The following is a 24,859-nucleotide window of genomic DNA, read 5'->3' on the forward strand; positions in this document are numbered from 1 at the left end:
ACCTACAAAATTTCAAAAAAAAAAGTATGTTAGGGGAAATCAGCACAGGCTTGCTAATTTTTATTTTGCCAAACATGTGCTCACAACTACCATTTACTATCACAGTCATTTCATAAAAGAAAGGCATTGTAATCCCCAAACAGGGAAAAACAAACCTCAGAATAGAGGAAGTTCTTTGCAAATAAAGATGATGTGTGCATGTTCATGAACACACAAAGTCACACAAACACACATGCATGTACACATACATTGCATTGCTCTTATTTTTTCCTTGGACGGCTCATCAGTGAATATTCCTTCATGAATGAGATCACGGATGGACTGACTTAGAACTACTGATCTAGGGCTGGGGATATGGCTCAAGCGGTAGCGCGCTGGCCTGGCATGCGTGCGGCCCAGGTTCGATCCTCAGCACCACATACAAACAAAGATGTTGTGTCCGCCAAAAACTAAAAAATAAATATTAAAAAAGAAAAATTCTCTCTCTCTTAAAAAAAAAAAAAAAGAACTACTGATCTAGAGAGTCACACAGGGTGCACATGCCTGTAATGTTAGGGGTTCTGGAGGCTGAGGCAGGAGGATTGCAAGTTCAAAGCCAGCCTCAGCAACTTATGGAGTCCATAAAGCAACTCAGTGAGACCCTGTCTCTAAATAAAAGTTTAAAAAAGGCTGAGGATGTGGCTCAGTGGTTAAACAACACTGGGTTCAATCTCTGGTACCAACAAAACAAAACAAAAGAACTACTGATCTTGGAGATACTGGAGTTTAAAAATATGCATGTCCACAGCCCTATATCTAATAAAGAATCATCAGAAGCTGGGTGTAGGGCTGCCTGTGATCCTGTAGTTAGGGAGGTTGAGGCTTCACTAGTCTGATGCCAGCCTGGCAAGACCCTGTCTCAAAATAAAATCAAAAGGTAGGGGAGATAGCTCAGTGCATGCATGTAGCCCTGGTTTCAACCCCAGTAACCTGGACGGAGGCGGGGGGAGTAGCAGGATTGTAAGAGAAGCATCTTATGCTATTACCAAGACCAAGGCCACAGCACCAAGGTCAAATACAGGGAACACGGAGGGGCTCAGTTGCTAAACTTAGTCTAAAGAATCAAAACCCAGAAGATCACATGGGCAGCTCATCTGCTGGCTCAGTTGTTTTCCTGCTGTGGTCCATTTAGCTTTTGGATGCCCAGATGTGCTCTAGGACCCCAGCAGGGTTAGGGGATCTCAGAGGCAGAGCTCTAGGCCTTCACATTCCCTACTCCATTCAACCACAGCAGTTCCGCCATTTTTCTACATGTGCTTTCTTCCACGCTTTAAGAAATGAAAAGAAGTCAAGAAGATCACTGGCAACCATCTTTCCTCAATATCATTTCTCTCCGCTAGGTTTTGGGTAGTTGGATGTCAGATGACATTTTGAATTTATGTTTCCTGATCAGAATATTGAATCATAGAAAACTGGTCATTTCGGAGACCAGACCAGCACAATTGACACTCTCGTGGATGTTGAGAAGCCTAACCTGTATTCTTAGAGAATACCCTCTCTTGGTATGTATACATTTTTCCATTTGCCCAGGTTTTCAAGCAAAATAAATTCATTGGGAAATGAAGCAGTTAGAGGTGATGGGGTGAGTGTGGTAGCTCTATGAGCACTTGTTAGTAAACCACATGAAGCTGATTTTTAAAAAACATATTTGAATTCTGATTGGACATCAGACTATATGTACCTATTTAGAAAGGCTGGGATCAGAAAACAAACTTTATTATTGCTACCCAAACAATAATACAGATCATGATATTTCAAGGTAATACACACGAACTACACTCCTTTTGGTGACTGATACACAGAGCTATGCCACACAAATACTAATGTCCACATGGATAAGCACAAAGCCAAACCCAGAGAGGTCCCTTTCACTCTACAGAATTCTGATATGGATAATCAAATCTCAAGTTTGCTAGTTCTGTGACTGAAAATAGAGGACAAGGCCATTTGAGGTGGTATGTGAATGAACCCGCTTACCTCAAAACCAGATTTCTGCTTTTACTGTAGTGAGCTAATTGTCAACCCATGCTTTTTTCTGAATGAACTTTTGCTTAACCATCTCACATGGATACCTCTCAACAAGAGGGAGATGCTTACCCCAGTGTCTTGTCCCTTTTCGTTTAGCAGGGAAATGAGTTTGTAGGGCAGTGATCTGCTTTGGTCTCCAGAGAGGTCCTTCAGGGAGACGGTAGCTGTGCCGATTAATCTGCAGGGGAAACAAAAAAAAGCAGGCAGTGATGTAAGTAGGGGGCTGGCATCCATTGGATCATGGGACCCCTCCCCAGCTCCCTGCTATTCATTGTTACCATTTAAATCAACTCATAATGAGATGTGGGCCAAGATATTTCTGCAGTAAACATGACATATCTGCCACCACTTCTCCATAACAAATAGTCAGCTCAAGAGTCTAACTATAATGCCTATGAAATTCCAATAGTCATAAACAATGTAGATGGACCAGCAGGAAAGACCAATAGAGCCAGAGAGAACAGCAGGACAAAACTCAGTAAAAGAAGAAGGTATTCCTCTGTAATGGGAATTTAAAAGGACTCACAGAATTTTGCCCACTATGAAAATGTATGGTTCTCCCCACCCATCCCACCCCAATGTCTACTTTGAGAAAAGGTTGGTGGATTACTGATGGGGATAACTTGCTACCCCACTGTAGATGAATACTGGAATAGCAGTCCAATTCGGATGTGTGCACCATTCTATCTGCCTGGGTTGAACCTCTACTCCTCACCCACCTATCTCCATGGTACATATTGCAACAGAAGCGCACTGTGTCCCTCTCCCTGGAGTGAAGCTCCCTAGAGGCTCCGATTGTTCCTGTTTTGTCCGCTACTCTAACCCAATTACCTGGGACACGGTAGGTACTTAAAAGATATTTACAGGGTGAAGGAAAAAAATAATAATTAAAGAATATCTGAAACCTTTTTTATAGTAAGGCACATGACTGAAAAATGTATAGAACACTTCGCCAGAGAGATGGTCAACCATACAATCAAAACCATGGAAAATAGTATGTAATGGAAAGAATGTAACCTGAAACGGGAATCAAAGTAGGAGAGTTGAAGAAGTTCACTTTGTGGAAGGCAGTCAGAAAGGCCAGGGAGCCCAGGGGTATGCTTTCATCTCAGTGTGGACACTGAGAAAGGAAAAAGGAATAGTAAGAATGTCTTCATGTTACTTAGACCTTGCTACCTTTGCAACCACTTACACTAATACATAGCAAATGAGATAGAACAGGAAACTTTTAGCATTAAAATAGAAAATGAACATTGAGCCCTTAAAGTGATAGAAGAGATTCTCCATATTAAAAAAAAAATCCAGGGTGAGGGAATTATATTTGAGTATTTTTATGTAACTTTTAGGCTTTGGGGCAAAACTAATCATCAGGAAAGTTTCATTTTGTGGAGAAGTAACTTATCTTAAAATTTGTAACAGTTTCTTTAAAAATCAGGAAGTGAAAGTTGATATCAACATGGGCACCTAATTTTTGAAGTGACAAATATATATCCATTTTCTTCTCTCCAACTCAGACCTCAAAAGAAGGTCTAGGTTGTAGAACTGGGGTCTGTCACCCAATCACATACATCAGTGACTCCACAATATTCAGTGATCTCACTTTCTCTGAAGAGATTTATTTTATTGCACAAACCAGGAAATTGCTACAGAGCTGTTCTACTCCATTTACCCAGTGGTTATGGTTTCTTGGAAGAGGGCATGTTCTCATACAGAGAACTACACACGGTGCTCAACAACTGTGACAGATTCTCATCTGATAAGCCCAGTCTGTGGTTAGCAACAGAAAAGAAAAAAATTGTCTCTGGAGAAATAAAAGTGAATTATTCATTCTTTTCAAGTCAACACAGAAATTAAATCTGCCAGGCAATTTTGAGAATTGATGGCGATTTTAGAGTATTTTTTAGATGAGTCTATTCATTCGGTATATTGTTTAGAGTATTTTTTCTCCTTGGCTACTCCACAAAGTGTTCCTCCAACACAAGGTGAGAGCCATAATATCTCTCCCTTGGCCCCACAGAGAGCTAGAATTGCTGTCTATGCTTTCAGAATATCTCTATGGTGTTAGAATAGAACAGTCAGCTTTGAGAACATAGCTCAGCGGTGGAACACTTGCCTAGCAGGAATGAGGCCCTGAGTTGAATTGCCAGCGCCACAAAAATAAAATAAAATAAAATAGAGCCGTGGGGTTGGCTAATTTAGTTTTAAAGAAGAAGGAAGTGTGAAAAGTATATGTTTTAAAAAGTCATCTGGCTGTTGTCAAATGTCTCGACGAGATGCTCGCCTTGAAAGACACGGAAACAAACATGACTTTATTCCTCTCATTTGCATGATTCATAGCCTAACTCTGATCAAGATAATGACATTGCACAGTTGAACATGTACTGATTTGCTTTTGCTAAACTCAAAATGACCTAACTCTCTAAATCAGCAGTAAATAAATCTTAGCACAAACCACGAGCATGCTGAAAGAAAAGAGGCCTGGCCTGGGATTCAACCAGCTTATTATTATTATTTTTTTTTTATGAATGGCTCTTTTTGTTTTTTTTTTTTTAATACTATTTTTTATTGTTGTTGTTTATTTTGAATGTGGCGATGGGGATTGAACTCAGGGCCTCACGCATGCTAGGCAGGTGCTTTACCATTGAGCTATTTCCCCAGCCTCTGGTCTAGCATTTTCAACCTTGGCACTGCTGACATTTTGAACCCATTGATTTTTTAAAAATTTTATTTATTTATTTTTTTTGCAGTGAGGAGCTGTCCTGTGCTTTGCAGGTGTTCAGCAGCACCCCTGGCCTCTACCCACTAGAAGCCCATAGCGCCCCTACCCAGCTGTGACCAACAACTAGCACATTGCTAGTTGTTCCCTAGAGGATAAAATTACCCCAGGTCAAGAACAATTCCTGCTTTAGCTCTAACTTTCTGAGTTCCAGTTTTCTCTGAGGCCTGCCTAAGTGACTCATCCCTTTAAGCCCACTTCATTATTGGCAGACTGGTGGGTGGAAGTAAATAATTTTCAGCTCTAAAAGTTCTTTATCTTGAAGTTCTTCCTGTCTAATTTACGGGAAGGGGATCCTCCTAAAATGTGTTTGGCAACCCAAAATGATAAGAAGGGTTTCTGCCTTCAAGAATATTGGCCTGTAAAGCTGTAGACCAAAACTAATTCACATAGGGTGTCAGGGGATAAGGTTAGGCCAATAATAGAAATGTGGAACATACTCAGCGTTATGTAAGACAATAGGGAATGGTGGAGCTTGTGGTTAACCAGAGAGAACAAGCTTACCTAGAACACAGAGCCTTTCTGCTGATCATTTATGATCCTGAATGGTTTCATAACCTTCAATCTGACTCAACCAGTATGTTCTGCTTTTGCTTTCCCATAAGACAGTAGCAACAGATCACTGACCAGGAATGGGGTAAAGTAAAAAAGAAGCCAATTATAAAGTTTAACCTCAATTCCTTCTTTTAGAAACCTTCGGTCCCATTCTAAAAAGCTGTGGTTTTCATCATAAAATTCTGATGCTTTTGTTGGTGGGCAACATGTAAAATAAATTACATTTTTTTTCTCCCTGAAGTAAAGATGATGTGTTTGGATGGAAGCTTTAAAAAACTACAATCCCAGAGACATTGTCACAGCTAGGCTGGTTGAGATAAAATGACAACAGTTACAACTTCTAAGAACTTTAACTGTAAATCAAAGGAGCCATTCCCTATGGGCAAGCCCCAGCCCTGCAGGAACTCCCAGGCAGGCCTGGCTGGGCTATTTGCTGTGTTGCCTGGATACAGATTATTTTGAAAAACTGGGAATGATGACTTGGCCTCCTCCACGGAGGACTGGAACAGCTCAGTCTGACCACAGCCAATTTCCTTAAAAGGAGGTGACACTGAACCCGGAACCTTCTTTATTTCATATTACTACTGCTATGAATAGGCCAAAATGATGGTGCGACAGTAGTGGGGAAATTGCCTTGTATTTCATGGAAAAAATCAGTCTCCCACCAAAACAGGCAGATCAGGGCTCAACAGGAAACTGCAGTGAAAGGCTCTTCAGCTCCCCTGCTTTACTTGTGGAATTAATAAGTTGCACATGTATTTTAAAACGAAGAAAAACCCAGTCATGCTCCTTTTCCTTTCCGTCCATAAATGTCATATGATGTGGAGTTGGGTTTCTATGTGGCATGGAACTAATCCCGAGCAATGGGAGCAACGACTTGACAATCCTAACTTAGATGTTGGGATTGGGAGAATAAAAGAGTTTAATGGTAAACCAGTCAACGGAGTTGTGCAAGTGCTGGTTAAGAACCTCCTTAAATATTTTGTTGATCTTAAAATAGACAAAGTGTAGTTTGTTTAAAAAAAGAGAGAGAGGAATGGAGAATGTTCTCCCGTTAGCACTGGCACAAACATGGAGAGCCACATGCCTCTGTGGTGAGTCAGGCCTCCTCTGGCTGGTTGTTAAGCAGGGGAGCTCTCATAGACCAAGACTTCTCTGCAGCCGGGACTCAGCCCACATGGATTAATTACTGCAGGAGGGTTTACTGGAAATTCCTTCACAAAGAAAAGGAAAAATACATTGGAGGCTGGGAAATAAACCACACATTGTGCTGTTTCTGCCTCTGGGGACTGTAGCAGAGTGTCATCTTGCTGTCCTCTGGGAAGCTGAACTTGGACAAAAAAAGTTCCCAAGCTGCCCCCAGGTCCCTTGTGGAGAAACTGAAGACACTGACCTCCCATCCTTTGAAGCACTGGGCTCTTGACAGGGTGGGCCTTGTCATTTTGCCCAGGCCTGTAGGGCCCTGAGGCTCCAAGGCTAGGCCTCCAACTCCCTTCCCTATACTTATCCCCACCCTGAGCCAGTGTCCCAAGCCAATAGGTAGGAGAGCCAAGCACACCCCTTATTGTGAACTAAACTAGTAGGAAAGGCAGGGGCACATTCTTTGCTTGGCCAGACTGCAGTCAGCCTCTGGAACCTTCTCTTGTGTACTTTCTTATAAAGTGCCATTTCAGTAAAAAAAACAAAACAAAACAAAAAAAACAACCCTGCTAAGTCAGTTTAGCAACTCCATATCTGATCAGATTCCTCATCTTCCACCATCTCCCACATGACATCTGATCACCCAGGCCTGCCTTCAGCAAGAATCCTGTTAGGTTGGTTTAGCCAGAATCCCCCTTATCCCTGATATTTCCTCTTAGAACTTTTCTATCCCCTGTTTCCTACCCTGCTCCTTGTCCATGATGTCTGTGGAGTGGAGCCCAGTCTCTGTCTCTCCTCTCTCTCTCTCTCTCTCTCTCTCTCTCTCTCTCTCTCTCTCTCTCTCTCTGACTGTGGCAATGGTCCTGATTTTCCTTACTATGCTTTAACGAGTGTCACTGAATAACTTTTTCTCTAACAGAGCCAGGGCAGCAGAGAACGCTGCAAGAATCCCTTGTCAAGGCCAAATCCCATCTAAGAGCATCTGCCTATGCCTGCCATCCGCTTACCTCCCAGTCCCCCATCCCAACCTTGTCAGTCTCTGGATTATCTCCTGAGCTGTTTCTCAGAATGTGTCTCCCCTGGAGCTCCCTGCATCAACATCACCTGGGTGTTTGTAGATTCCCAAGACCCTGAGTCAGACTTTTTCCGTAGATAATTCTTATACCCAGGAAGTCTGAGAAACAATGAGCTAGACCAGTAACCTTCAATGGGAGCCTGAGGAAGGAGGAGGGTGAGTGCAGGGGTGCGGGTAGAGAAAGCAACTGGCAAAACAGGATCAGGGGGACAGGGGGGCATACTGAGTTCTGAAAACATCCAACGTGATAGTGCGATTCTCATTGGGTTGCAGGCCTGCTGAGTAGGTGTTGATGGAGTTTTGTATACTGCAGTTTGTTCCGTTCAGTGACTGGCTTTCTATGCACAGTTCTCCAATGAGAAGCCCTTCCCTGGGCTTGCCCTCTTCCCTCCATACCAGAATTGTCAGAGAACTTGGAGGATTCTTTCCCGTTGTTCAAAAGCAAGCATGGGGGCTGGGGTTGTGGCTCAGTGGCAGAGCGCTTGCCTTGCACACGTGAGGCACTGGGTTCGATCCTCAGCACCACATAAAAATAAACAAAATAAAGATATTGTGTCCATGTAAACTAAAAATTTAAAAAGATTTAAAAAAAAAAGAAAAAAAGCAAGCATGGTGTTTAGAGAATAGAGGAGCACTGGTCCTCAAACGTGTTCCCAAACCTGGCTGTGCACAAGTCTCCTCTATACTTTCAACAAACTCCATTTCCTGGTTGTAAAAGCACTGACCCAGCCCATAGGTCATGGCTGCATGGCAGTAGCGGCTCTCCTTTTCCCTGCCTCTGCTGCTACAAGTCGCATTTCTTTAACAAGGGGAAAGAGCTGAGTGGGAGCACAGGTCTCCTCACCAAATAGCTCCCAGTCAGCAAGGTATCCAGGTGGGTGTCCGTTAGCTGGTGGCTGCAAGGAGCAGACTGACCAGCCTAATGCCTGGGAGCTTAAAGACACTCAGTATCACTATTGAATCCAGGGGTGCTTTTACCACCAAGTTACAACCCTAGCCCTTTTTACTTTTTATTTTGAGACAGGGTCTCACTAAGCTGCTGAGGCTGGCCAAGAGTTTACCATGCTCCTGCCTCAGCCTCCTGAGTGGCTGGGATTACCAGAGAGCGCCACCACACCTGGTTCAGTATTTTGTAAATAAAAGGACTATGCCCTGCTAATTTTGCTATTTCCATCTGGCCAATTCCCCTGCTCAGTCAGGCTCAGTGTTCTCAATCCACGCTTGCCCACTCGGAGGGGTCAGTCCAGCTCCCTCAACCATCACAATCACAGTCATAGCTTTTCCTTCATTGGAGCATTTATTGATCCATTCATGCCCCTGAGCCTTCTGAGGTAAGGGGGCAGCACAGCATAGTGATTCTGGGTGTGGAGGTAGGCAGACCTGACCAGCTCCAGCTCGTCCTTGTGCTCTGTGGGCTGTGGACCTGTTAACTTGACTGAGCCACCACCGTTTCCTTGTCTGCAAATGGTGATAGTGACAGCTTCTACTTGATGGCACCAATATAAGGGTTAAAAGGATGATATGGCAAGTGTTTAACACCCACCTTTTATTATTTCTTCCAACATCATTCTAGAAAAGCCATTTTTAAAAAGCATAGAAAGATGTGGCTCAGGCCAGTACTTGCAGGGAAAGTGGATCTGAACCCAGGCCCAGCACCAATCACAGGGGCGGGGGGCTCATCACACAGGGGGCGGGCGAGTATGAATGAACACACAAGAATCCTTTGTAACCGCCCACATCTATTTCTGTACAAGCACTGTGTCAAGTTCTTAGGACCAGCCCTTTCTCTTACCCATAACAGACAGCCCCCGCCCTACGCATGGGTCACGGGTACCACAAATCTGTCTGGGAGGTAACTTTTATTTCCCTCAGAGTTAGACAGAGGCAAAAATTTCAGCAGCAGCTGAAAATTCATGAAATCCAATTTATTGGAATCTGAATAAAGTTTTTCAAGTCATAGGTCTCATAAAATGTTTCATTATAGAAGAATCATCCTTATATAATATACAACCCAACCAAGAAGCTAGGTTGTAGCTCAGTGGTGGAGCACTTGCCTTGCATATGTGTAAAGCACTGGGTTTGATCCTCAGCACCACATAGAAATAAGTGATAAAATAAAGATATTGTGTCCATCTACAACTAAAAACAATTAAAAAAACTATCTAATAGCATACATTCACCTTACCCTGTCATTTTCTTTCTTTGTACTCTACTTTATTTTCTTTCTACCACTTATCACCATCTGATATTATTAGATGTGTAGTTATGCCAAATCGATGTTAGTTCCATGAAAGACACAGGGCTCCCCCAATGAGTTCTCAAAGTCATTCATGAGCCAGAAAAGGCATTAGTAAATATTTATAGAATGAATAAATGAATTGGTACATCGTTGAAGATGTCCAATGACCTTGCAAGTTATAAAAGCTTTCTGTCCTAGAGGCTACAGATATATAGCTCAGTGATAGAGCACTTGCCTAGCATGTGAAAGGCCCTGGGTTCAGTCAGTACTACAAAAAATAAAACAAGAAAACTTATGTAGCTGGGTGTGATGGCACATGCCTGTAATCCCAGGGACTCAGGAGGCTGAGGCAGGAAGGTGGGAAATTCAAAGCCAGCCTTAGGGAGGCCCTAAGCAGCTTAGGGAGACCCTGTCTTAAAATAAAAATAAATCAATAAAAAGGGCAAGAGATGTGACTCAATAGTTAAGTGCCCCTAGGTTCAATCCCCCATAACTGTCAAAACAAAGCTTCCTCAATGCAAAGAGAATTACAGGTCTGTCATTATGAAATTCCTTTCTCTTTCCCTGGGCATCTTTTTCTGGGTATGTGGTCCCCATCACTCACGCGAGTATAACAGATGCCCCAGAACCTCAGCTACTTAATTGGGCTCCCCAGGTACTGCAGGACAACCTCTCCAGCCTCCAGAGATAGCCAGCCCTAACCAGCCATGATCTTTTCATAGTTTTGTTGCTCTGCTACAAATATGGAATGAAAAAGAAATCAGAAGAAGTGAGAATTCTGCCGCACAGTAACATCTGCTTCTGATTCAGATTTGTACACAGCCCGAGAGCTACTCCAGTCAGAAAAGCAGCCGCGGCTGTCTGCCTCCTCACCACACCCCGCAGAGGAAGGGGACACCTAAATAAACCCCACTGTCACGTGGACTCATGGCCAGGTCAGGAATGAGTCTCAGAACTAGAAGGAATAATAGCAATAAAAGTTGGAAGACAAGATCTGTGGCATACCAGCAAATGGAAATTTACAAGTAGTACCACACTTCACCCCAGCAAGCTAATTTCATTCTCAACCACTCTGTGTTTTCTATAATTAGAAGAAGAAGAAGAAGAAGAAGAAGAAGAAGAAGAAGAAGAAGAAGAAGAAGAAGAAGAAGAAGAAGAAGAAGAAGGAGGAAAAGAAAGAAAAACCTTGACCCAAGGAGTTACCATATTTCACAATCTAATCTTTCACTTTTTCACTTTCTATTTTATAGCTCCCTAATTGCTACATATGTCTCTGTGTGTTTATTATGCTGTCCTCTCACATTCTGGTACTCTAGTCTTCAACCTTAACACATACACACACACACACACACACACACACACACACACACACACACACGAAAGGAGAACATAGTTTATGTTCTCACCACCCAGAGTGGAAAAACCTTGTCATTCATGGAGAAGGATTTTACCTGGAGGGTTTGGGCTCTGTGTATGATGATTTGAATATACATTAATTCCTTGATCTCTCCCTTATAGAGCTGAGTGGCCTTGTCCCATTTGACAAACCTCTCTTAGCCACGTTTTTCTCATCTATAAGTTGGGGATACGACTGTCTGAGTGTTGTCATAAAGATTAAATGTGGTTATGTGTAGAATAGTTTTAGCATAATCGCTCGTACTTAGTAAACCCACAAAAACATTTGCTATTATGTTTTCATCAGGAAATTGAAATGTTTCCTTAATTATATCAGATGGGCTCTTCCGTCTAGCTTTTATTGAGGAAGTATTATAGTCCCCATTATAAAGATGAAAAAACTTGCCAAGACTCACCCAGCCAGTAAGTAGCAGAACCAACATGCCACCTAATCTCAAGATCAACAGGTGGACCCTTGCCCACACCTTTTATGCAGAACTTAGATAATTTTCCTTGTAGATATATTATTAAGGTTTGTGTTATCTCTCTCTTACATACAATATACCAGATGTCATGCACACTGTCTTAGATTCAGATGTTGTTGTTGACTTCTCTGCGCGTGTGTGTGTGTGTGTGTGCCTGGGATGATGGTTTTGCATGCACAAGCACAAACATGTGGTGGGAAGGAATACTAGAAATGCAAACTCTTAGAGAGCTAATTATGGTTATTTTATCTCAGACATTATAATTTTCATCTCCATCAGTTCAATTTGGAACTTTCTTATATCTTCCTCGTCTCATGCTCAAGCACTTGAATATGTGGAATGTAATACACAGCCTCTTCACTCTCCCACGCCTACTAATGTTATCTTCTGTGCCATTTCAGGGATTTTTTCCCTCCACATTACTGAGATAAAATCATTCTCCATGAATGACAAGGTTTTTCCACTCTGGGTGGTAAGAACAGAAACTATTTCCAGTCCTGTGCGAGTCCCGAGGACTATGCCTCTTGGCAGGTGGCTCTTTCCCCTGTATCAATAGTTTCCTCACTGATCAGCTCTCAGCTGAAGAGTCAAGGGGAACTCTCTGCCAATCTCTGGGGAGCTCTGTCTCTCTCTCTCTGTTGCTTTGTGTCTCTCTGGATGTCTCTGTCCCTCTGTCCCCCTCTCTCTGGGTAGCCCTCTCCTCTTGGTCCTTGAGCCACCTGGGCATCTCTAGGTCCCCCCACCCCCGTCTCTCTCCAGTTCTGGAAGACAATCAGGGCCCTCTCCTCACACTGTGGCTCAGGAACCAGTCTCGCTAGGCATTCAGAGTCACTCATAAGGCTCTCCTCATTGGCTTCAGGAAGCACTGTCTCTGCTAGTCACATCTGACATTGGGAGATGACTGCATTTGGTCTAGTTTTTAAGTCATGTCAGTGGGTGGGCAAATCTTATCCCCATTTTGTCATCTTAGTGACTGAGAATTCTGAGGCCTGGGGAGGTGAAGTAACTTGCGCCAGGTCACTCACACAGGATGGTAGAGCTGGGTCTCTAAACAGCCTCTGTCTGACTCCAGAATCCACCATGCCACCATGCTCTTCCACCTTCCTGGGAGCTCGGTGATGTTTCACTTCTCTCTACCAAGGGACAGGAGCTTTATGAGAGGCATTTGCTTGCTGTTTAAACCCAAGCTGGAATCAGAACTGTTTCCGAGAGCTAAGGGGGGCAGATTCCTCAGAAATGGCTCTTTTTTTTTTTCAATGTTTATTTTTTAGTTGCAGGTGGACACAATACCTTTATTTTATTTTTATGTGGTGCTGAGGATCAAACCCAGTGCCTTACGCATGCTAGGTGAGTACTCTACCTCTGAGCCACAACCCCAGCCCCCAGAAACAGTTCTAATGTGACAGCCATAGGGTGATTTTTTTTTTCCTTGTTAGAATTTACTTTTTTTTTTCAATTTGTAATAATTAGTTTTACATGACAGTAGAATACATTTTGACACATCATACATAAACAGAATATAACTTTTCTTTCTTCTGGTTGTATATGATATAGAATCATTCTGGTCATGTAGTCATATATATACTCACATAGAGCAATAATGTCCGATTCATTCTACCATCATTCCTATCCCCATACCCCCTCCCTCCCTTCACTCCCCTCTGCCTAATTCAAAGTACCTCTAGAATCTCAGCTGACTCTTAAGAGTAGATAGGAACAAAGTCAGTTTTGAACAACTTGGTCTTAAACCCCTGGTAGGAGAATATAACCTGAGCACAGTCCTACATGGACCTTTGAAAGGAAAGACAATGTTGTTGTTGCTTTTTAATGTAACTTAAGATGGACACTTGTGTCAGCCCTACCAAAGTAAGTAAAGCTGGAGTCTATAAAGGAGGGGTAATTATGAGAGTGCCTAATATTTATCTATCACAAAGAACTCTTGTCCTGAATTTCAGAGACTGGCTGAAATACTAATGGTTTTCATTTTAAATTGTTTACCAAAAAAGTAATGCTTTGCTGTCTTGTTTATTGTAGCATAAACCTTGACCCAGGTATCCTGGTCCAGTCACCTGCCAACTGCCACAATGGGCCTTTGGATTGCTGTGATGGTAAATACCCTTAACTGTCCATGCCCCACCTGACAGAAAACAAGGACTTCAGGTCACTTTCCCCCAACTTGCCCTCTCTGCAGAAAATAGCTTGGAGATGTCTTGGTCACCCACTTTTCCATAGAAATGGAAGGTAGAATTGACAGTGGGAAAATGTAACAGTTGTCCCCTCACCTTCTGAATATAGCCCTCATTGCTCAAAAGTTTATCTTTTTAAAAAATGTTTTTTTCTCTCTCTCTTCTCCCCTCTCCTCCCTAACAAGATTAGGGAGACAGTGTATCTTTTCTTCCCCTAGTTAATTGCCCTTGAACACACTCAGTACAGGAAGGAGATGCCTGCTTAGGATCTGGGAAGTGAGTAACTCCCAAATTAACAAGTGAATCCTAACAGGCCATCAGGGTGCCCAGAGATCCCCTACCTGAGCACACCTGGAATGTTAGCCCTTGAAGAGTTCCTTTAGACATCCCACCCTCTCTCCTGATGGGGACAGTCATCTTAGCCTCTGGGACAGGAGTCCCCGGTGTTTCTCTTTTGCTAGCAAAGCAATAAACCTTTTTTTTTTTCTTTTTCTCAAAAAAAAAAAAAAAAAAAAAGAAAGAAAAAGTTCCTCTATTCTTCCCTAGCACTCACCCCGCATTGTGAATTAGCATGTGCATCAGAGAAAACATTCAGCCTTTGGTTTTTTGGGATTGGCTTATTTTGCTTAGCAAGATATTCTCCAGCTCCATCCATTTACCTGCAAATGCCATAATTTCATTCTTCTGTAAGGCTGAATAATATTCCATTGTGTATATATACCACATTTTCTTTATCCATTCATGTGTTGAAGGGCACTATGGTTCCATAGTTTAGCTATTGTGAGTTGAGCTGCTATAAACATTGATGTGGCTGCATCACTATAGTATGCTGATTTTAAGTCCTTTGGGTATATGACTAGGAGCAGGATAGCTGAGTCAAATGGTGCTTTCATTCCATGTTTTCTGAGGAATCTCCATACTGCTTTCTAGAGTGGTTGCGCCACTTTGCAATCCCACCAGAAATGTATGAGTGTGCCTTTTCCCCTACATCCTTGCCAACATTTATTGTATCTTGTATTCTTGATAATTGCCATTCTGACTGGAGTGAGATGAAATCTTAGAATAGTTTTGATTTGCATTTCTCTAATTGCTAGAGATGTTGAACATTTTTTCATATATTTGTTGATTGATTGTATTTCTTTTTCTGTGAAGTGTCTGTTTAGTTCCTTAGCCCATTTATTGATTGGGTTATTTGGTTTTTTTGGTATTAAGTTTTTTGAGTCCTTTATATATCTTGGAGATTAATGCTGTATCCTGAGATGCATGTGGTAAAGATTTTCTCCATGGAGTGATTTTTAAATGTTAAGTTTCATTCATGTAGTGGTATCATAGAGCATTCATTCATTCATTCATTTAACAAACATTTACCAAGAGCCTTCCATATGCCAGGCCCTTGCTCAAGACTGGTGGTACAGCATTGAGCAACATGGGTGTGGAGCTTACTGTCCAGCAAAGCAGGAACAGATGAAGTAACTAGATAAGAACGTTGCACATCCAACATTGAGCTGGATACAGATGTGCAGACCAACACATACTCTGAATACTTTTTTTTTTTTTGAAAGAGTGGAGAGGGAGAGGGAGAGAGAGAGAGAGAGAGAGAGAGAGAGAGAGAGAGAGAGAATTTTAATATTTATTTTATAGTTATTGGCGGACACAACATCTTTGTTTTGTATGTGGTGCTGAGGATCCAATCCAGGCCACACGCATGCCAGGCGAGCGAGCTACCGCTTGAGCCACATCCCCAGCCCATACTCTGAATACTTGTCTCAGCCCCAGCCCCAGCCTTAACATCCAACTACCCACTGAGACTCCCTACATCATTCCTATGCTCATTAGAACTTCGAAGAAAGATGGGTTCTGAAGAAATAAAATAGGGCATGAGAGGGATAGCAGCCAGGAGGGGCTGTTCTGGGCTGGGTGATCAGAGATGCTAAGGCCCAGTGAGAAGATTTTATATCTACTGCAGCGTGAGGGAAAGAACACCACATGCAGAAGCCCTGCTCGGTGCCTCTTTTCTTCCCCTGCACAGGCACACATGTGCATGCATTCACACACATGTGTGTGCAAACACATACAAACTTGTACATTCACTTCACTCCTACATGTCCAGCCTCCTGAAGGTGGTTCTTCTTGAGGAGCTCAAGTGGATTGCAGCAAAGCCAGGGTGCCAAGGAATCAGAGACCCCGCCTCAATCCTCTGAGCCTCAAGTCTCCTCTCCACTTCTCAAGGTTATTGTGAAATTAAATGAGATGAGAGATAAACTCTCAACAAATCATGTCCAATGTAGAATATGAGCATATGTGACTTCCTATTCAACACAACAAAAATTTTGCAGATTTTAACCTGGAGAGGAACCTATACTCTGATATTAATAGCTTTTTTTTTCTTTTCAAAATTAGAAAGAAAAACTACTTCTATTTCAGCAAAGAGATCATTGACCATTCAATATACATTTTGGTTCCTATTGGTGCTCAGAGGCTTCCGGTATAACATAAGTCAAGAGCACGGGCTTGTACCTGAGCTACCTGACTGACACATGTGCTACTGTATGATCTTGAGCAGGTTACTAACCCTCTCTGAGGAAAAACAGACCTGTGCCAGAGGGTGTGTGTGAAGTTGAGTTAATAGGTTAGTCCTAAGTGACAGCCTTGTCTGCTAAGGGGACTCTCATTCTTCAGTCACTGGGAAAATTCTTGCACTCTGTCATTATAGCTAAAAATATCATTTTTGTTTATCATGTGATCAAGAAGCTCCTCCGACTCTTCTGTCACCCTTCTTCAGTTTGCAAAGCTGATTGGATAACTGTAAAGTGAGAGACAGCAGCAGTGGCACTGAACAACCCACTTGTCTCCTGGCACCTGAGAAGGGGCAGTGCCACCGCACCAGGGCTGTGAGTTGCAGGGACCACCCGGGACCAATCTGTCCAAGGTGTAGCCATGGTGCACAGGCCAACCCAGGCAGCTGGCCCTGTTCACTGACAGGCAAACAGATGCCAAGTGAGAAAAGTGTTTGCAGCAGCCAGTCTCCATGGCAACAGGCTAATCAGCAAGCAGGACATTGCTTAAGCTGGAAGAAAAATGCTTCACCCCACCCCAGGCTTTCAGGTGGCAGAAGCATTCCCATATTGGACAGTTGGCAGAGGCCTCAAGGCCAAATCTTTAGCAGAAAAGCCCAGAAGACAATCTGGAGCCAAAGGGCCAAACTACACAAATATTTCAGACAAACATATATCTTATTCCTAGAGGTTTTTTTTTTTTCTAAAATGCACAGGTAATTTGGCCAAGGTCTATGTAGTGTTCAGTTGGTGGAAACAAAGCCAAAGGGCATGATACCCCTCTGATGATGGGGGCATGCTGTTTGGTACAATAAGGACAGAGGTGACAGAGTGATAGTGCCATCACGCTCTGTTCGTCACAGAGCTGACTTGGGGCCAGGCTTTCACTATGCAGTGAAATTTACAGAACAGAGAATAAATCTCTTAGCAAAAAACACCTACCCCAGCGACCCTGCCACAGTCGCCTACAAGTCCTGTTTGTTTACCTCTCCAGGTAAGCGACTGGCTTCAGTCCAAAAGCCAGTGTTTGTGGGAAAAAAAATCGCACAGCTAACTATTAGCAACCATTACACCTTCCCTCAGGTTGACTTCTCAGCACCTTAAAACAGGACCTTGAAGGCTGGGCCACAGGACAAGTGAGTTTTTCTGGGAAAGGCAATTGGCAGAGAGTGCTGGGCATGGCTCAGAGAGCAGGCTGAGCAGGTGTCCCCAAGGAAGCCCTGGAAAATAAGGACACTGGGTGCCCAGGAAAAATCAGTGGGAGGAAGAGGGGATGGGGAGGGAAAGTTTGAAAGAGTGACAGAAATCTACTTTATATTTTGCCTAGAATTTACCTTTTTCTGTGACACCTAAAAATTACTCCGTCATCGTAACACCCTGGTGACCACATGCTCATTTGGTTTCTGTGCTCAGCAGACATGGTGGTGTCTCTCCAGGATGCACAGTCCTGAACTTTAGAAGGACCCTCTTACAATAGAACCGATAGTGTTTTTTGCTCTTGTTCAGAATGAAAAAGAAAATGTCCAGGTTCAGAGCAACTGCACATCAGCTCTTTCTCCAGAAACGCACACAGCACCTGAAAGGGTGCCAGGGTGAGCCCAGCTGGGGTTTGTCCTCTCCCCATTGCTGCCATCATCCCAGCGCCCCACTGTTTCCATGTGGTGTAAAATAAATTCCTAACGGGCTCCCAGTATTATTTCCCCTCTTCCCTAACTGGTTCCTATAAAATCCAGTCTCTATACCAAGGCCTGAATGACCCTTTACAAATGTAAGTCAGACCATACTCACAACCTTTTAATGGAGTCCCACTTTCCATTCCATTGAGAATGAAATCCAAAGCCCATGCTGGGCTCACAAAGCCATGGGTGTCATAGCTTTGCTGACTTCATATCCTCCCCCAACTCCACCCCTTTGTGCTCATTGTTTCAACTTCACTGGACTCTTCAAGTTTCTCAAATATTCTCCTGCCTCCGGGCCTTTGTACTTGCCATTCTCGTGGCCTGGAATATTATTTTCCCCCAGAGAGCTACACAGCTCATTCCTTCAATTTAGGTCTCTGCTTAACCTTGTCACCACTTCATATAAAATTGCATCCCCCTTGATTCCCAACCTCAACACTCTCTAATCTTTTGCCCTGCTTTATTCTTCTTTATAGGATATAACAGCTTCCTCCTAAGCTCATAGCACTTCACAGTATACCTGACTAGGTACATATTTATGTTATTTGTTTCTGTCTTTCCCTCAAATGTGTAACTTACAGGAAAGCAAGGACTTAGCTGAAGACAGATAGGAGCTGGGAGGCAGACCAGTAGGCTCTGCTCCCGTGCTAAATAGCCATGGCACAAAATGGTGGAGGTCTGAACCAGACTGCCAGTGATGGGCAGGGATAAAAACACATGGCATAGATCACAAAAAGGAAGGAAGCATAAGATTTGGAAACATATTGGACAAGAAGCAAAAGGGAGAGGATCCAGAGAGGTCTGAGTTTTGAGCCCAGTGGTAGGGAACCAGTCCAATATGGTGGCCTCCAAACACGTGTCTATGCAGAACTTGAAGAATGGTTTGTCCAAATTGGACGTGCTATAAGTGTAAAACACATTCTAGATTTCAAAGACTTAATAAGGAAAAGAAAGCATGTAAAATATTTTGGATGATTTTAAAAATATGGATACATGTAGAAATGATAATATTTTTTAAATGGATATACCAAGAAGTACTTTATTTACCATAAATTTCATCGGTTCCACGTGTACAATTCAATGATTTTTAGTAAATTTACACAATTATGCAACTCTTCCCCAAAACTGATGCAAGAACATTTTCACCACCAAAATAAAGTTCTCTTCTGTCCATTTCCAGTCATTGCTTATTTCCACACAGGCCATCACTAATCAGCTCACTGACTCTCTAAATTGCCTTTTTTAGACATTTTATATAAGTAGAATCCTACAGTATATGATCTTTGGCATCTTTGAGTCTCATCAAAAAATGATAATATTTTTGATATACTGAGTTAAAAATATTAGGGGCTGGGGTTGTATGTAGTTCAGTGACTTAGCATGGGTGAGTCCCTAAAACTACCAAAACAAACAAACAAACAAAAATTATTATTAATTTCACCTGTTTTCATTTTATTTTTGCCAGTGTGGCTACTAGAAAATTTTGAGTTGCATGTACACTCTGTCCTATATTCTATTGGAGAGGGCTGGCCTAGAATATTGACAGTGGTTCCATTCTCAGAAAGAGGAAAGCAAAGAAGAGAAAAGACTATTATCAGTAACAATTAGAGGTTACTGTGAGGCTCTAGTGCCCACTTCCCCAGAACTTTGAAATATGGGAAATAAAACTGTCTTCTGGGATTTGGGGTGGGAGATTTAAAAAAAAAATCACATAATGGTTCAAAGCTGAGATGTGCAATATAACCTTAAAAAACTAGAGTAGTTTTCGTTGTAAGACTGATGGGACAAGAACTTCCCAGAATGTATAGTTTAAGAAAAAAAAAAAAAACAAATCAGCCACAAAAGGCATTGGCCGGCAACTGAACACAGAAGAAAGGATCACATCAAAGACAAACATGACAGTTTCTATAAGTGTACTTTCTAGGGAGCAGATGTCTGACCAGGCTGAGTCTGACACCCTTAAGTGGAAGACCCCAGTGATTGGGGTGACCACCTGATTTCCTGTCCAAACCAAGCTACTGTTGACAGCAAAAGGGACATTATTAATCCTTGAGCTGTGACAGTAACCAGGACTGTCCCAAACAAATTAGAGCATATGGTCACTCTAACTCAACTAACTCATCCTACTTTATTGCTCTCAATACAGCCTTCTGATTGTACCAAATGTGCCTGAACTAAGACATGCATATTTTTTTTAATATTTTCAATTGTCAATGAATATTATTTATTTATATGCAGTGCTGAGGATTGAATTCAGGGCCTCACACATGCCAGGCAAGTGCTCTACCACCTAGCCACTACTCCAGCCCATAAGACATGCATTTTTAAATGCACTAATTATAAAAACCTGAAATGCTTCTTACAATTGATGTAGGTATTAAATATTCATCCTTTTTTCTCTTCCCAAACCTGTTATTAATTTAATAGCACATCTTATGAACCATGATACTTACAATCAAGGATACAGAGTAATCTAGCTTATTATGTAGAATGGCTTGAAAAAAAATTCATGAATCAGAGGGTAGCCACACCCACCCATCAGGCAATTGATTCCCATTACAAACCAACAAGTAGGTATTCTGGTTATAAGTATTAGTTTCCTGGGAACTTGGTTAGTTTGAACTGGTAATAAGTCTAGGTTCTAAGTCTACATGACCAAAGTACAGCTCCAGGACTGGTTTGAATTTAATAAGGTCATTCTGTCTCATGGGGACCAGTGTTGGAACTTCCCCACCCAAATTTACCCAGAAGACAATCCTTGATGTCACCTTGGGCACTACCATGATAACTCCCATATGAATCTGAAAGATACAGTATAATGATGTATATAGGCGACACATCATCAGAAGAAGGAAGAATTGGTGTTGTGTCCAATATAGCCACAGCTCAGATAAACAACCCAAAATGAGAAGCAACTATGTACAGTTAACAAAGAAGTTGCAGGATAGACTCATGGTGTTTGCAGACTCTTTGACATACTTCAGTCATTGGAAAAAAAGTGCTGTGATTGATTAGTCATATCTGATATTGGCTCCTAAGGGCGTAGGAACATGGAATTAAAGCACTGTTACACTGAAAATATTATCAAGTGTGATTGTCAACAAAATGAACAATATTGAGATGATATGTAGAATGAAAAAAGCTGTTGAAAGTAACTTACTTATTTTGTCCAATTGTCTCAAAATCTTTCACAACGATCCCAAGGGAAGATGAAAAGTCCAATGGTATACCCCTCAGGTCAAACTCCAAAATCTGTTCACATAAAAGTTATGAAAATAAAAAGGCTGTTGAGAGCATCAAAGAACATAATAAAATGCACAGTATTGCCTGTTGGGACAATATTTTCATCCACAACAGTGTCTCAAATTACTCAATTCTATAATTAGGTAGAAACTATTAAATTCTATGCCTGGAGGCCACTGAGGGGTATGAGACTCAAACCAGCCTTCCACTCAGAGAACCTGCAGGTGGCTCCAACTTTCCCATGTCCTCGGTTCTGTGGCTTCAGACAGGTCACTGAAACCCTGACTCATGGTCAGAACTGGACTTAACACCTACCACAGCTGTTTCAAGAATAAGATGGAATATTATCTGTGAAAATACTTTCTTCAAAGCTTATTTTAAAGTGATTTGCTGGTCTTAATTATATCATTATCACACAAGGAAGAGGAATAATCTAAGAAAGCATTTTCTAAAATTCATCAGACCCTTATTTGAAGTTCTACTGTGGTCAATGCTGTAGTCAAGACCTTTCCAAGTTTCCTGTTTTAAATGCAATGGATTGCTTTCTAATAAAAGTGCAAAGAAAATCAGGAGAGCACCATTGATGCCTCTGATTGGCTAGGTAATAAACACATTAAATAAATCAAATAATGGTTTGAGGTTCTTTGTAGTGGGTTTGGAATGGAAGGAAAACTTGTGTTGAACTTAACATGAGAACACATACACCAGTCCCCATGGGCTTGAGGTTGGCATTTCATTTGGGTTTGGTTTCAGTTATAAAATGTCGTTGGAAAGTTTACTTGATAAGTAAACTTGCAATATGAGCAAAAGAACAAAACCAAAAACCATGCTGAAAGCAAAATGGAATGAGATGGAAGAAGTCTGTAGAAGACATGCCAGTTCACATGACAACCCATCTCTCTGCCACTGGTCATGTGGATTGAGCTCAAAAATAGACATGTCAGGATGATTCAAAACCTGAAGCAATAAAAACACACAGAATAAACATATTTTGTCTTTGTTCTATTCTTGGAGCTCTGTGTCAAGTGCTAGGGATTCACAGTGACCCACCGACCAGGCAGGTCTCTTATTCTTGTGGCCCCTGGGGGTCCACTTGGCTGCTCTGGGTTCCTGTGAAATCACAGAGATGTGGACTTCCCTTGCAACATGCCTGAGGCAAGCAGGGCTTTCCAGATAGGCAGTGAGAAGCTTTCATCTTTATCTCATTCTGTGATAGCATGCTCCCCTAGTCTTGGAGAGATAGTGAGACTAGTCGGGGGAAGAAGGGATCCAGAGTGGGTGGAGGGGAAGTTTTTATAGCCTGGTGACTCAGTGAAACCAACAAAGACATTTATTACTGATCTTGTGCAGGGAGGTTGGCCCCAGCTTTTGAAATAAACAATGGTGCTGATGATCAACTTTTGAAAAATTAGTCAGAGTAGGAAAATCCTACTCAATAGGAAAAATACAACATTTCACATATCTATGAAAATACTAAACACAGAACCATTTAGAAAATAGATATAAAGTCAACAGAGGGGTGGGGAATAGACAAATAAGTTATATTATATCCCTTCAATAGAATATTACCTAATCATTAAAAATGCTTTTGAATTGAATGATATAAGCATATGCTTGGGATACAATAGCAAGAAAAAGTAGGATAGGAACTTGTATGTGATAGTTTGTATTTCAGAAGTCATATTTCATTAACTGTATTTACTCAAAAACACTTATTGATACACACAGATGTTACCTACTTGCTTCTAGAGGGTGGGATCAAAGTTAATTTTATAATGTTCACCTGAAGTTTTCAAAATTTCTATATTAACTATACATCACTCTTTCCAATATAAAAAAATCAACTTTATTTACTCAGCTAGATACACAAAAAGTATCATGTGATATGCTCTTGATTAATCACACGCAGATATGTTTTTAATTATGAGCTATTTTTCTGAGATTCTGGAGATGATTTAGTCCTCCCCCTTGCCACAGAAGTGGACCATATTCACACAGCAAGTTCCCGGCTGAGCCAGGAGAGGCCTCCTCCCTCCTGATTCCCAGTCCAGGCTTAGCTCACCACACCACCCCATGCAGGAGACAGTCATTGGTGGGCCAACCTCTTTGAAGTGTGCTACTGTCTTGGGGAAAGAAGGGGAGCTGGAGTGATAGGGTGGAAATTCTCTTTCCAAAGGGAAGAGTTAGCTTCTGATCCAAAGAAGTAGCTTATCCATTAAAGCAAAGTTGAAAAAAAAAAAATCACAAAGTCACCTCATTCCAGACAGGGTTGAGTTCATTATCGACTTTCTTTGTTTTCTTTTTCTCATCTGCAAATTAAAAAATTACAGATTCAATCAATGAGAAATAAAGAACATGTAAAATTCATTCATTCCTTCAAAGAACATTAGCCGAAAGCTTAATATGTGCCTACATTTCCTCATTCATCTGCCTACGATGGGGACCACTTGATATCTATCTGCCTTCCCAATGAAATGACATTTTTTTTTTTGGCTTAAAACATCTTTCATATCCCCTGGTCTTCAAGGGATTCAAAATCATGGAGTGCTGTGATGTTCTGCTCCTCCCTCAAGCAGGTCTCCTGGGGCCTCTGCACCTCCTGCCTGCTGCAGAAAGAAGCCAACAGAGATGACCTTTGAGATGCTGGTACCACCACTGAATAGATGAGGAGACTGAGTTTCAGAGTTACAAAATGTGTCTGAGCTCAGTGGGGCAAGGGTGCCTGACCAAAACCTGGAATCTCAGCCCTGAAGCCCATCCTGACTTCCAGAGTTACAAAAACCTCAACACAGCTTAAAGATGAGATAGGACTCCCTCCCACAGGCCTGAAATCAAGGGAATTAGAAGAGGAGCACTATCTAGGACCAGCATGATGGATTTGGGGATCATTTTACTCCTGACCCTACCTAGAGAAGTAAATAAGTAAATGTAGCCAGTGCTTCAAGTTTCCTTGGAGCAAAGTCCAAAGAGCAAGGGCTTCTCTTGGGAGCCCTGGGAGCCTGTCTCTAAAAGATTTACCAAAATAAAAGCTAATCTCTGCATGACAAATGCTAGTATTATTATTATTATTATTATTATAAGTATTATTCTCTTTTCTTAAAATGGTATATATTACTATTGTCACTCCCCTTTCACAGCTAAGGACACTGAGAAGTTAAAATACCATATTCAAAATCACCTATCAGTCAGGGGCAAGGGTAGGATTTGAACCCAGGCAGTGTCACATCAGTGGTGACACTTTGAACCATGCTTGGGCCATTGCTTCCCCTCTGCCACTGTGGGGTATAGGAGGCAGTTGGTTTTGTTCATCTGAATGTCACATTGCTTTGGCTCCCAGCTGTCTGTGGGACTAACCACCTCATTCTTCCAAGACCTCAACATCGCAAGGCCATGAGTCATGACCCTCACTCTGCTAAGCATTAACTTTTCCATTTGAGTGGGCATTATATAGTCCAATGGGCTTC

The 24,859-nt window shown here is 41.9% G+C and overlaps 1 protein-coding gene across 2 annotated transcripts in view; it reads right to left on the bottom strand.

Moving 5' to 3' along the window:
- Positions 1-24,859, bottom strand: part of Myof (myoferlin) — a 147,892-nt gene that overhangs the window by 104,336 nt on the left and 18,697 nt on the right. For both annotated transcript variants that reach the window (XM_026397342.2, XM_026397341.2), the window contains exons 2-4: positions 23,649-23,704; positions 21,313-21,404; positions 2,137-2,245 (exon numbers count right to left, since the gene is read on the bottom strand). In XM_026397342.2, the coding sequence (XP_026253127.1) occupies positions 2,137-2,245; positions 21,313-21,404; positions 23,649-23,704 (257 nt within the window). The remainder of the gene's footprint in view (positions 1-2,136; positions 2,246-21,312; positions 21,405-23,648; positions 23,705-24,859) is intronic.

This window comes from Urocitellus parryii, chromosome 5 (genome assembly GCF_045843805.1).
Source record: "Urocitellus parryii isolate mUroPar1 chromosome 5, mUroPar1.hap1, whole genome shotgun sequence".
Classification (NCBI taxonomy): Eukaryota; Metazoa; Chordata; class Mammalia; order Rodentia; family Sciuridae; genus Urocitellus; species Urocitellus parryii.